This window comes from Bolinopsis microptera, chromosome 2 (genome assembly GCF_026151205.1).
Source record: "Bolinopsis microptera isolate Bmic1 chromosome 2, MBARI_Bmic_1.0, whole genome shotgun sequence".
Classification (NCBI taxonomy): domain Eukaryota; kingdom Metazoa; phylum Ctenophora; class Tentaculata; order Lobata; family Bolinopsidae; genus Bolinopsis; species Bolinopsis microptera.
Genome location: NC_087073.1, coordinates 17,334,898 through 17,347,684, shown reverse-complemented (window position 1 = coordinate 17,347,684; position 12,787 = coordinate 17,334,898). Strand labels below are relative to the sequence as shown.

The following is a 12,787-nucleotide window of genomic DNA, read 5'->3' as shown; positions in this document are numbered from 1 at the left end:
GGGGCCTCTCCAAGGCCTTAAGAACCAAAAACAAATTGAGGCCAAAACTTCAGACTGGGAAAGTCACCCTTTTGGTCAAGGCCATTTCAGTTCTATTCATATAGTTATCTCAGCTTTTGTGTATCATAGAGACTTTTGGATAGGCTCAAATTAACCACAATGGTCTCATTTAACCACAACTTATGATGCAACATATGCCAAACGTGCCAAATTTTCCGTTGTCAAAACATCTATTTCAGGCTCACCAATGCAATGGAGCTCCTTCTGCAGGACGGGCTTCTGTTTCTCTAACAGTTACAAGCTTTTTGGCCTATGTAAAAACCTGCTGAACAACAGTGTAACTTTCATAGGCCTTCTGCTTTAAGTTCCTTAGGTCTGCTTTCCTAATTTGTATTTCTATTTTTTTTTTATCTAGACACTTATTTTACTTCGGTGTATTCCAACAGCCACAATGTTACACAAGTGCAACCAGCCAATTACAGGAAGCCGAAGGATCTTTTTTTGGCCAGTGACGGTTAAGGTATTGTGTACCATACTTTCTTCGTCCGAGACTTTGCTGCAATGTGCAGCTCCTCATTTAACCCTCACACCCCGATTTCTCGAGTAGACCGGGGGGCTGCATAGACCACTCATGATCCTTAGCTGAACGTCGACGACGCTCACCCCACGACCAGGCAGTCAGTGGGTTTCGAACTCGCAACCTAACGATTGTAAGACAGGCGTTCTAACCAACTGCGCTACCTGGCCGTTAAAAATTTAATTAATTATTATATATATAAATCAAGGGGTACATTTCAGTCATTCATAATTACAATAACATTATTTTGACTAACAACTAATTGAAAATGGTACTGGAATTTAAGTTGCATAATGTGTGGCCGGATGACAACTAACTTAACTAGAAAGATAAACTTGATTATATAATAATTAATTCGGCTGAACCAACACATATCAAAAGCCACATTAACATTACCAAATTTGATAAAAATGATTAGCTTCTTCTTATTACTGACCGGGGCACTAAACAAGTCAAATCTAAGATCAGTCTTTTTAAAACTGATAAAAACCTTCGTGAGCTTTAGCTCTTCGCCATTTTCATGAAATAATTGAACCAAAATACTGAAATTTAGTCAGTTTTCTATAGCTGTTCGAGAATTACCTTTTGTAGATGAAACTGAACTCATCGGGATTCGGGGGGATCATAAGGTCAGAATTGTACGTAACGTTGGGGGGCTGGGTCATATTTTCTTCCAAAACGCAGTTAGTACTTTTGTACTAAGTGGTGGGTCTGCTGCTCATTTCCCAGATAAACAGTAAAATTTTTGTAACTTTTTATCTAATTCGACTACATTGGAAACAAAACCCCTACTAAATATTAGTGGGTATAATTTGCCCATTTCCCAATGTTTAATTAGCTGTTTAAAGCAATTTATGGGTGGGTATCTTATTTTATATACCAAGACACAGTTAGTACCGTGATTTCTCAACAGTTAGTACCGCAAAAGCCGGCAAAAGGGGTGGGTGTCTTAATTATTATCCGAAAAAACAGTTAGTACTGCGAAGGGGGTGGGTGAGTCTTTTGAAAAATTCCAAAATTGGTCCAATTAGTTGTGGGTAGGGCTCTGATTGTCATGTATCGACCATATTGAGGCAATCAGCCAACGCGCAGCATTTATGGTTATCTATGATATGTATAATCTGTGATAAGGATCAAAATTCAAATTTGTATTCCTTAAAAATTTGTATTCCTTGTAAAAGTAGATATTTGGATGAACTCGATTTTAACTGATAAACAATTCAGAAAATCATGGGCCGGCAGAGTTACATTCTGAGCAATCGTTTTGTTATCCGTTATCTCCTGCTATTAGTACACTGCATTATATGCAGCTGGGATACCTCACTGCCAAGAGTGAAGTATGTGCATGTTGTGTGTAAATGTTTTATGTCTCATGGAATGTGGATTATCGTTGTGAAATGTGAAGTACTGTACACTGTACAGTGAGTGTACTGTGAACTTACCATTAACACACAATGCTTTCCATCCATTAATCAATGAGAAAAGACATCTCACCACCAATTCATCACCGTTTAATTTAGGAAAACCGTGATTGATTTATAAATAAGATAGGCTTTTAAACTGATTTCAACGCTGCAAACTAATTAAAATTAGTGTGGAAGCGATGTAATAAAGTTAATATATTCAATGTTGCCATGGGTTGCAAGTTCCCATTCATAGCAGCCGCTAGTTTCACTACTTCCACATATAAATCTTTTTAAGGTCGCGCAATACAATTACACAGAAGCGCTGACCTTTGACCGGCGATAATTTCGGCTAGGAACAATATTTTTCCATGCGACCAAAAGCAGCTGATAGACATCACTCCCCTCTATCAGAAACAACTATAAAGTCGATTTTGAGAGAATTTTGATGAAGACCCCCGGCCCCCTTAAGAACTACCCAACCATAAAATAGAAACATATGGTATGGAAAGCAAATCACAGCATTCTGTTACATAAAGCTGTTATGTAAAGTAAAGTAAACTTAAATGTACGACATCACAATACCAACACACTATGTGAAAAATATATAATTAATATTTTCCCAGCAAAATAAGATTAAATTATTTGCAGATGATCTCAAGTTAGTTTGTAATGCCGCTAACCATAGAAGTGTATCTGATGATATTTTAAAACTCGAAATTTGGGAGAGTATTTGGCACTTAAACTTCAATCCTGCCAAGTGTAAAGTAGTCCATATTAATCTGAACAATAATCCTAACTCGAATTATATTGTAAATGGAGTAGAACTAGAAGTAACTGCACAGGAAAAAGATTTGGGGGTTATTACCCATAGCTCCTTGCTTTGGAATGAACAGATAAAAGCATGTATTTCTAAAGCAAATCGTATGATCTGCTGGATTGTAAGGAACTTAGTTATTAGAGAAAAGGTTGTAATGATAGCTATTTATAAAGCTTTGATAAGACCTCATCTTGAGTATTGTGTCCAATTGTGGAATCCAGTTGCGGCTCATGGAAGTTGGGGACTGTTTTGGAGCTGGAGAGCGTCCAGAGGCGGTCTACCCGTCTTATTGATTAGATGAGGTGGGTACTCTTCCATACAGCCGTAGACTGAATATCCTCAATTTGACAACGCTGGCAGAGCGGCGAATACGTGGGGACCTTATCGAAGCTTTTAAAGTAACTAGTGGTTTGACCGAATATGGATCGGGTTTGTTCAGAATGAGCAGATCTGGTCTTAATCTAGTTTCAACCAATAGGTGTAATAAGAGTGTAACTTAAGTTAAGAATCTCCAGTCTTCTTTTCTTCCGGAGCGAGTCATTCCTTACTGGAACAAACTCCCTTCAGATGTCAAGAACTGCTCAACAGTTTTAAGCTTTAAAGTTAGATTGGAAGGATTTAAGAAAGAAATGATTTCAAAAAACATTGTAAATGATTTTTATTTTTGGAATGTTTCGAATGAAGTTTTGGGGAAAATTGAAGGACCCAGTTATTTAAGCAATAAGGAGACACATAATGAATATCTTTGGTTTCGTCCTTTTGTGGCAAAGTTTTATAAATCTTTATTCCACTGGGAAGTATTAATTATTATTTATAGATAATGTATTAGATTTTATTAATTAATAAAATTGAATTTGATAAATTATTAATGTTGATGGAAAAATATATTTATTTAAATTATTTCTTTATTTAGTGCAATGATATTTTGTAGACACTTGTGATGATGTTATGTCATAATCTTTACTTACTTACTTACTTTACTTAGCAACATAAATTATTTTATATCAAATGGAACATGGACATTTACACCAATAGTCCTATCAACAACAGGTGGAATGGGAAGAGAAGCAAATACGTTCTTCAAGAAGTTAGCTGATAGAATGTCTAGAAAATCAGGTCAAAGATACAGACAAGCGATGACTTTTATCAGGAAAAGAATAAGATTTGACTTACGACAATTATTGCTCTTAAAGGAGAAAGAGGAATAAAAAGTGGTAGTATAGTTAAAATATCAGATTTAGATATTAATTTAGAGCCAACAAATTGAATTGGCTACTTTTACTACTACCACAAAGGGTTTTTATGAAATTTTCTAAGATTTTTATTGAATTTTTATATCGAATTTTTATATCGAATTAGATCGCAGTTGGCCGTGAGCACTGCCAACTGCGATCTAATTAATATAATAATGGAGAGTTTCCAAAAACCGCGCGCTAATTATTTGTGATTGAGCGCGCGCCTCTGTGAACAGCAGTACCGTTACTTGGGGACCTCAGGCTATTATGTTCATAAACATAATTAAATAGCCTGAGGTCCCCAGGTAAGTTTGTAGCAGTTAGTGCCAGTTTGTAGCAGTTTGTAGCAGAGCAGAATTAAAAGATAAAAGGTTCTGGGACTTAAGTGGTACAAATAAAATGAAAGGCATGCTGATGCTAATCATGCTTACGTACTGTAATGTGTCGAGAGTTTTTTTTTAAAATTTTTACTATTTGACAAAATATAAATAATTGATCTTTTTAGTGTGAGTGTGATTTCAACTTTGAGTTTGAAAATATTTTGAAACGACTTTCGATATTATTGATTATTATATTATATTTAATAAACTGTCTCAAAGCCCTTAGAGGTGGCTCTATACGGGTCTTTACAACAACAGCAGTTGCGCGCGGCTTGCGTTAAGCAGTATTCTTAAAATAGCTTTATAAGGGACATAATTTGTTTTAAAAATTGAGACGATTTTGTTGCCTATTGCACACTTCACTACTGAGCCGAAAAGGTTGTAGCGCGATGCGTTACTGTGCCGCGCCGCGCACTCAATCAGGCTTTTCTCTGGCTAGATCGGCGAGATGCGCTACTGTGCCGCGCCGAGCTGCCATGAATTGACATCGTCAATTAATTATAATTTATATAATTATATTTCTAAATAAATTTAAATATTAATTTCAACCACATATACAGTACGCTGCGCACAGCCAAAATTGTTGAGAAATTCTTAGGTGCAGCTGTATAGGCGCCGCGCACAGGATTTATTTAATTGTTATTTTACAATTACATGTCGTATTTTTTAATTACTAGAGCCAAAATTTCAGAAGCAAAATAATTTAAAAGATATTTCTGTCCTTCGCGCAGTATGCAGTACAGGCCGTGAGCACTGCGGTCTAATTAATATAATAATGGAGGGGTTCCAAAAACCGCTCATTATTTGTGATTGAGCGCGCGCCTCTGTGAACAACATTAACGCTCAAGCATGAAGTGCTAAGCAGTATGCAGTTCTGCGTCAGGCGTAGACATTTAATGTAACACAACACAGGAGGGGCTAAGTGCAAAGAAACTGCTGCTCACTGCTGCTCACTGCTGCTCACTGCTGCTCACTGCTACTAACTGCTGCTCACTGCTGCTCACTGCTGCTTTGGGCGCGCGCGCGACAGCAGGAGTGAGCAGCAGTTAGTAGCAGTACACTTAGCCCCTCCTGTGACAAGTTTCATTCAACTAATCAATTATGCGACATGTAATTGTATTAAAGCAAAAAGAATATTAATTTTAGTAATAATTGACGTAAACATGTGTTTAAATCACATCTAGCAAGTTACTTATACTATTTGTTTGTATTATTGATTATATATGTTTACACTAGCCTATATTATGATGGAGATTTACATTATATAATTGCTCTAATCTTCAACACCGCTAAACAACAAATACTTACTCGCCCATCGATGAAGCAGTCGCCAAAACAAAGCTCAAAGTTAATTTACTTTCGTACTTCGTTTTGGAGACTGTAGAATGCCAATAAATAATTAGTGTTTCAATCGTGTATTCGATGGGCAAGCACACGCCACTCGAGGCCGAAACAAACTGCACAGCCCACAGGCTTCGCCCTGCAACCACGAAGTAATATAATGTAAGGCGGGGCGGTGGTGTGCGCCGTTTATACGGCCCACAGCACGAGGTACCATGACGATTGTCATGGTACTGGGAATACTGTGATGCTATGTATGATTGAGAAAAGACAATTTTTTCAGAAAGAAGTCTGATGAATATTGGCCCAAATGATATGGTATCTTCTTTTCCTAATGGGATAGTATAGATATGATAGTAGATCATCCATACCAAGCCATGATGAAATAGTACAGTTTATCGACTCCATCAATCGTGATGACTAGCATACAGGGCCGGGTAAAGCAGGGGCGTAATGTTGCCTGTTGGCGCCCCCGCCGAAAAAGCGCTCCCCCTTGTTGGCACCCCTCCCCTTTTGGTGCCTCTCCTTATAATTGAAAAAATTATGTGATTTTAGAGGATACTTTGGTAAAATCTCTAAAAAGGTGTGTTTTTAGAGCAAAACGCGCAGTTTTGCTAGTACCTCCGTTAAGTTTTTCAAAATTTTCCCACATTCAAACGACGATTTGGTGCCCCCCCCACAGCAGGGTCAGCGGGCCCTTCGTTACGCCACCGGGGTGAAGTAATCACATCTTATTTGATTATTAGACTTTAATGAAAATCTTGGAACATTTTCAAATGATACCTTACCGTCCTTTCTGATCCTCATCTTAACTCTCAAGACCTTGCATATGGTCAAGATATAGCTACAGTGGTTACTGGGCACACAGAGCTGAGGGCCAATGACCCACAGGGTGGCAAGCACCAGTCTATATTCTATATAATAGTCTACCTGGATGTTGAGTATTCTCAGCTGGTGTATGTTGTGAATGGTGGTTAGACAGTGTTATCTCTAAAACAAGGCAACAGAGAAGTCAGCTCTACTGGCAAGATGGCTAAGGATCCTTTGGATCTGTGTGAAGTTTCACCTGTGCCTACCAGGAAAAGCCTTGAAAATAACTAAAAGTCTTAAAATAACTAAAACTAGAGTAATGATGAAATCAACATTGTGTTCGCCATCCTCTAATTCTAAGCAAGTAAAGCTTGGTATCAGAAATACTTAGTTTAAATTTAATTTAAATTGTATTTTAAAAAATGATGTAAAGTTTTTAATATGACATAAAATTAAAGCTATTTCCGTACAGCCTAAATTGTAAGTATGCTCGTTTGAAAAACTATGAACATGCTAGCTTTCTTTATTTTGTTAGTCGGCCGACATCTTGGGTTGTACTGGACCTAACAAGTTTATTATCGGATGTCTACTTATATTTATTATGATATCATTGTTCATTGTTATGGCAATAAAATTTAAATTTTGTTTTACTTAAAATTTTGTTTTACTTATTGAAATTCATTTGCAGAAACATGTAATATTCTGGTTAACAATGTTATGTGCATGTATCTAAATCTCCTTGTTATCTCATTCAGTAAGTCATGCATCATATGAGTGATAATGGATAATGGTAGTACTGCTGTTCTACAAAGATTCAATGTACGAGTTGGACCAGGGATAAAAGCTGGGAAGGCTTACCCTCGTGAGTATATTTATTGTTTAAAACTTGTCAACTCCTACTGTTTATTTTCAATTCTCTCTTTCAAATTTTAAGCCAACCAGATTTAAACTCTAAATATTGCAGTCAACTTAGAATCAGAAAAATGTATAATGAGCAAATTATGATTAACCGTTCGCGTTTGTCTTACACAAATAATTAATTATGGCTTTTTTCAGGAGATGTAACTCAACAACAACAACAATCAGCAGAAAAGAAGAGTTCCACCCAGGAAAAATGATTTGCAGGGCAATGAGTCTGAAGAAAAAAGGAATCTTCTTAAATGTGGGATTTGCAGAGAAGTTTTTATCTCTATACATGATATCAGCAATCATCTAAAGCACCGGCACTTTCAGATCCAGGTAAACAAAACCATTGCCCAATGTTAATTAAGAGTAGGTAACTACATCCAATGCAAATATATATAATTTATTTGCAACACTAATGCTAAAAGTTAAAACACGCTGGTTGTTGTGGCATCGCAACAAATTCATTGAAGTCAGTCCATAATCTGTTATCTCTTCAAACTTTTCATTGAATTTGTATCATTTTCAGGCATTTGATTGTGGCGTGTGCATGAAATTCTTCCCATTTCACACTGAGTTGGAAGCCCATTTGCTTGATGACCATTTACAATCAGACACAGGACCAGCACCTATCCTAAAGGCACCTCACATAGACGTGGTAGGTTACATTTTATTATGTCAAGCTTTAAACAATGTGCTATTCTAAATTACATATTATTTAGGTACTTTCGTGGCAAGTCTGCTTAATTCATTATTGTTAAACAAGGAACCTCCTCCAGGGTGAGATAGAAGCCTTCATTAAGAACAGTGACATGCGGGAGAGGGTGGAATTGCAATGCCCTTTGTGTGGTTGCATGTATGATAAGCTCGCTCAGTATCAGGACCACATGAGTGCTTCACATCGAGGAAAGGCCTGGGATAAAGATGGCTTGTGCAGTGCTGTTCTCAAGGTATGAATAACTTAAACTAATTTCTTATTTACTCCAACAAATCAGTTTTATACTTCTGTTGGTTGGATTTCAAAATGTAATTTCTGGAATTGAAAAGTTGAAAGTGCTAATGTTTTCATAATATTTTTGATAATAATTGTATGATCTTTGCTACAATCTAAACTTGATTTGTGGATGTTCCAGGTTACAACCGTTAAGAGCACCTCAGTAAAACCCGTCATAAAAGATGATCCGACTGAAGCAGTTCCTGGGAAAGTGTACTCATGTGACCGTTGTGATCAGAAGGTGTTCGGGAGAGAGCCAATGAAAAGACATGCTGCTACTCATCATGAAAGTGAAATTATCCAGTGTGCAACTTGTTGCGAATTCTTCATCACTCACGCCTCCTACATTGAGCACAAGAAGAAAGCTCACCTCACTCTCTTAAATTTGGTAATAATTAGTAGAAATGTATTTGAATAATTTATGAAAATATTATATATCTTTGATTCCTGTCTGAGCTTTGTTAGTCAAGATTACCTGTTTTATCTGGTTTTGTATTCTCACGATATTTGATTGTGAAAACACTCATACATACATGTTTACAATCCCTTTTTCAGAATGTGAAGCAGAACAAGCATGGTGACATTATAGGAGCTTCTTTGGATGATATTCTGAAAGCCAATGACTGTCTTTCAAAATCATGCTCTGATACTGAATCGAAAGTGAAGCCTGTTGAAACACCACTAAGTAAACTTGATGATGCCATCTACATTGATCTTGATTCAAAATGGACAATCACTCATGAAACAGTACAAGTGGAACCTCTCAAAAACACCAAAAAAGAGGACAAATCCAACCCTGACCTTGGAACTATTCCGAAGATAAAAGAAATTGTAGAAACAAGTAACTTACCAATGAGTGGGATAACAAGACCAGACTGGAAGACACACAAACGTGAGAGATCAGATGACTCGCTGCCAGATCCCGACAACCCCATGTACAATCTACTGCTGCTGTCAAAGAGTGCGGTCAGGGAACAGAAGCGTATTGCAGTTGAGAGTGATGGAAATGAAAAGGAAGAAATGTGCGGTACAGCACAACAAATAACAGCAGAGCAAACAACAGGGCAGAGCGAGAGTGAGTTCTGCGTGAGAAAGAAGCTTGTGTGTCATGAGGAGTTGCTGGAAAAGGAGGGATCAGACACTGGGCCACATTCTGAAGAGTACCGAGCCAGGTTCTTCCTTAGTGTTTTCCATGCAATGACTGGTTTGGCAGCAATGGCGTTTTGGCATCTTCAAAAGAACATTGCTGTGTAGCTGGTGGTCGCTAAAACAGTTTTTGAAAAAGTTTCCTTGCTAATTTGAGGTCCTGATGATGCCACATATCATGCAGTGCAGTGTTCAAATCTTTTGATTATCCCAATCTTTTTTACTTTTGACAATAGTTTCACTCAAGTTTCTTAACGTCCTGGCGAAGTTGAGTTGACCCTGTAGTTTTTATGTAAGAATATTTCAGTATTTTCTTCTCTTCAACGAAAAAGTGCAAGAGACCTCTTTGTTAATCGTAAATTATCTGAAGATATCAGATTTCAGTTACTGTAAAGGTTTTGCTGCATGCGTTAACGTTGTGTTCATGAACTTTCTTCATACTCTTATATTTGAAAAGAAAATTGAAAAAGGAAAAACAACTTGTTGCCGAGAGTGTTTCAGACCTTGACTAATGATAATATGATGATAACGTTACCATAATTTATATCCTCTAACTGATTAAATACCCTGTTTGCTTTAATCTTACCTAAAGACTAATTAATGGCCAAGAACTGTCTTGTGGGTGCTTGTATTATTGATTAAACAAGTTAGATTATTGATATCATTCAAAATAGATATCAAAATTATTTTATTACACATTTTATTTAAAAAGTTTGAAAAGTTTAGAAAACTGTGTAATTCGGTGAATATTTAACTGATATGTTATACACAAACAATTACCAATCATACTATCAGTTTAATGATAGTGTTACAGTTGATATGCAATTAATTGCACCTTTTTAAGAGTTGTTCACTAAATTAAGAAGTGTTATTCAGCCCAACTAATGGGTCCCATAATTATGTTTTTTCTAGAGTTCAATGTGAGATGTCAAACTATTTCACTTTTTAAACATTTTATACCCATGAATTCATTTTGAGTGTATTTTCAACGTTGTGTTGTGTTCTTTGACTTCACATTAATGCACACCTATTAACATTGTTTGATAATACCTTAAATCCGAAAATCCGGCTACTCATCATTTGGCTTTAAATGATTTTATATCGAAAAGCTGCCATAAGATTTGGTCAATTCCTGGTGCGATAATTAATTTGGTATGGAAATGTATGGGCGGAGCTTGGTTCATATTTCCAACCAACTTATATTGAGCAAGGACGTAACATTAAAATGATTTTATCGCCAGGAAAATACAAGGGGGTAATATTTAGCTGTGGATTTTAATCAACATCCAATTAAAGTTCCAATTTTCTGATAACACTTGTTAAAAAGTAAAATATTGTTGGAAAGTCATAATATTTATTTGAAGAGAGTTCTTTAAACTGTTTATTTGGCTGCAAAGAAATATTGTATGGTGTCTTCAAAAGCTACTGAGAATAAACCATATTCACTTCCTTACCTAAGTTGTTAAGCAGATAAATTTGATTTTCTCATGATCATAAGAGCATGTTTTGTCTTCAAATCAGCTCGATAATCAACCCGTGAAGAATGTTGATATTATGATAATATTATGTATTGGGGCAATTCCACGGTAAGGTTCCACTTGGTGAAAATGAAAAATGTTAAGATAGGCACCTGATTTTGGTTAAAATATGTTCATTAGACTCTTAACCTTACAAGTCAACAAAAGTTTTTTGTTTCATATTGCGTTAACTTTTGATTTTTCTCATTCAAAGGAACACTACTCGGAAATGAAAAAAATTGTTCAAATTTTCAAAGGGCCATAGTTTGGGTATGCAGCAATATTTCTCTATGAAATTCCATACACTTAGGCATATGCATAAGAATGAGAGCTATGCAAAGTTTCAAAACCGTTACTCAAATACTTTTTCTAAAAAATTTCCACAAAGATGGTGTCACGTCCGTCACAAAATTAAGCAAAAAAGTTTTTTCAGAGCCACATAGTGCTATTTATATTCAAAAAACCACTGTAACCTATCTCTTCTGAAGGTAAGGGAGTACCGTAGAAATTATCAGGCTTGTATCTTTTAAGAAAAAAATTTTTTAAGGGGGGTCCCAACTTGTCGCGTCCGTCACATTTTTTTGAAAATGCTCCAAAAAATCTTTAAACAGACTTTAAAGGCATTTTTCTTAAAGCTGAGGCCGTCCTCAACAAAACTATGTCGTCAAATCAAAAATTGGACAGAAAATGACCGAGTTATGTATAATTTTGTATATGCCCATATATGGGCATACGGCTCACTTTTAGCCATTTTTATCCATATTTCCATTATTTTGACTAAAACCAAGACAAATAGAAGTCAAATAAGGTTGGATTGTGTTGACCATGTTGACTAGACTATCAAATAACATCATATGCAATTCAATAATTTAATTTACTGATTTTTTGCCATTTTATTTGCTTACAACTTTTTCAGAGGTAAAAGGCACAAAAAATGGACTTAACCCTATTTTCGCATATTTTTGAAGTAAAAATTCAATATCTTCCACATTTTAAACACTTAAAGTAATGAAACTTTTAGGAGATGGTCTCAACAGTATGATGCGTTGAACAGTGATGAATGTTTTACCAGAGTTATAAATTTGTTCAAGTAGAGAAATAATTGATGCCCCTAGACTGATACCCTAGCGTATGCCCAAAATGGACGATTTTGGCTGTTGCAGACCTCTTGGGGGTATTTGAGGCCTAAAAATTGGCATGAATACAGAGTAGATGTCACTGAACAAGATAAAAGTGTCAAGTGGAAGATTTGGAAAAATTGAAAAAAAACGTGTGTCCGTCACAGTCACGTCTGTCACAATTTGAAAATGGCGCCACGCAAACAAAAATTGAGCAATCTCTAAGAAAATGGCATCTCAGAAATCCCTAAACCTTCTTCTATCATTGTAATTCCAAATTAGATACAATAGATAACTTTTTGAGATAAATTTGGGTACCATCTGAGTAGACACCCAAAAAAAGTGTCATATTTACGTCACGTCCGTCACAGGGGTGCTATCTCAGAAAGTAATAATGGTAGGGGTCTGAAATTTTCACACAACCTGTAGAAAGGTTAAATGTGGACTAATAAACAGTTGGAGCTGATAAATAAACAACATCTCGAGTACAACATTCGTTTGAACTTTAAAAAACAGCAAAATCGTGGTGTCCGTCACGGTGGA

General features: G+C 36.2%; 3 protein-coding genes across 3 annotated transcripts in view; all 3 read left to right on the top strand.

Moving 5' to 3' along the window:
- The window catches only part of LOC134811276 (m7GpppN-mRNA hydrolase-like), an 82,418-nt gene that overhangs the window by 34,161 nt on the left and 35,470 nt on the right, over positions 1-12,787 (top strand). The window lies entirely within an intron of this gene.
- Positions 1-12,787, top strand: part of LOC134811277 (GTP-binding protein 10-like) — a 79,821-nt gene that overhangs the window by 34,159 nt on the left and 32,875 nt on the right. The gene's annotated exons all lie outside the window — the stretch shown is intronic.
- On the top strand, positions 7,322-11,176 carry LOC134811275 (uncharacterized). The gene is made up of 6 exons (XM_063818051.1): positions 7,322-7,428; positions 7,623-7,805; positions 7,999-8,127; positions 8,249-8,419; positions 8,603-8,851; positions 9,019-11,176. The coding sequence occupies exons 3-6, from the start codon at positions 8,020-8,022 to the stop codon at positions 9,715-9,717; spliced, it is 1,227 nt and encodes a 408-aa protein (XP_063674121.1). The 5' UTR covers positions 7,322-7,428; positions 7,623-7,805; positions 7,999-8,019; the 3' UTR covers positions 9,718-11,176.

What these genes read in the sequence shown, in the direction of transcription:
- LOC134811275 (XM_063818051.1), top strand. Translation starts at nt 8,020, where the DNA reads ATGAAATTCTTCCCATTTCACACTGAGTTGGAAGCCCATTTGCTTGAT. An exon ending in AGGCACCTCACATAGACGTG is followed by an intron (nt 8,128 to 8,248) that starts GTAGGTTACATT and finishes AACCTCCTCCAG; the next exon opens with GGTGAGATAGAAGCCTTCAT. An exon ending in ACCTCACTCTCTTAAATTTG is followed by an intron (nt 8,852 to 9,018) that starts GTAATAATTAGT and finishes TCCCTTTTTCAG; the next exon opens with AATGTGAAGCAGAACAAGCA.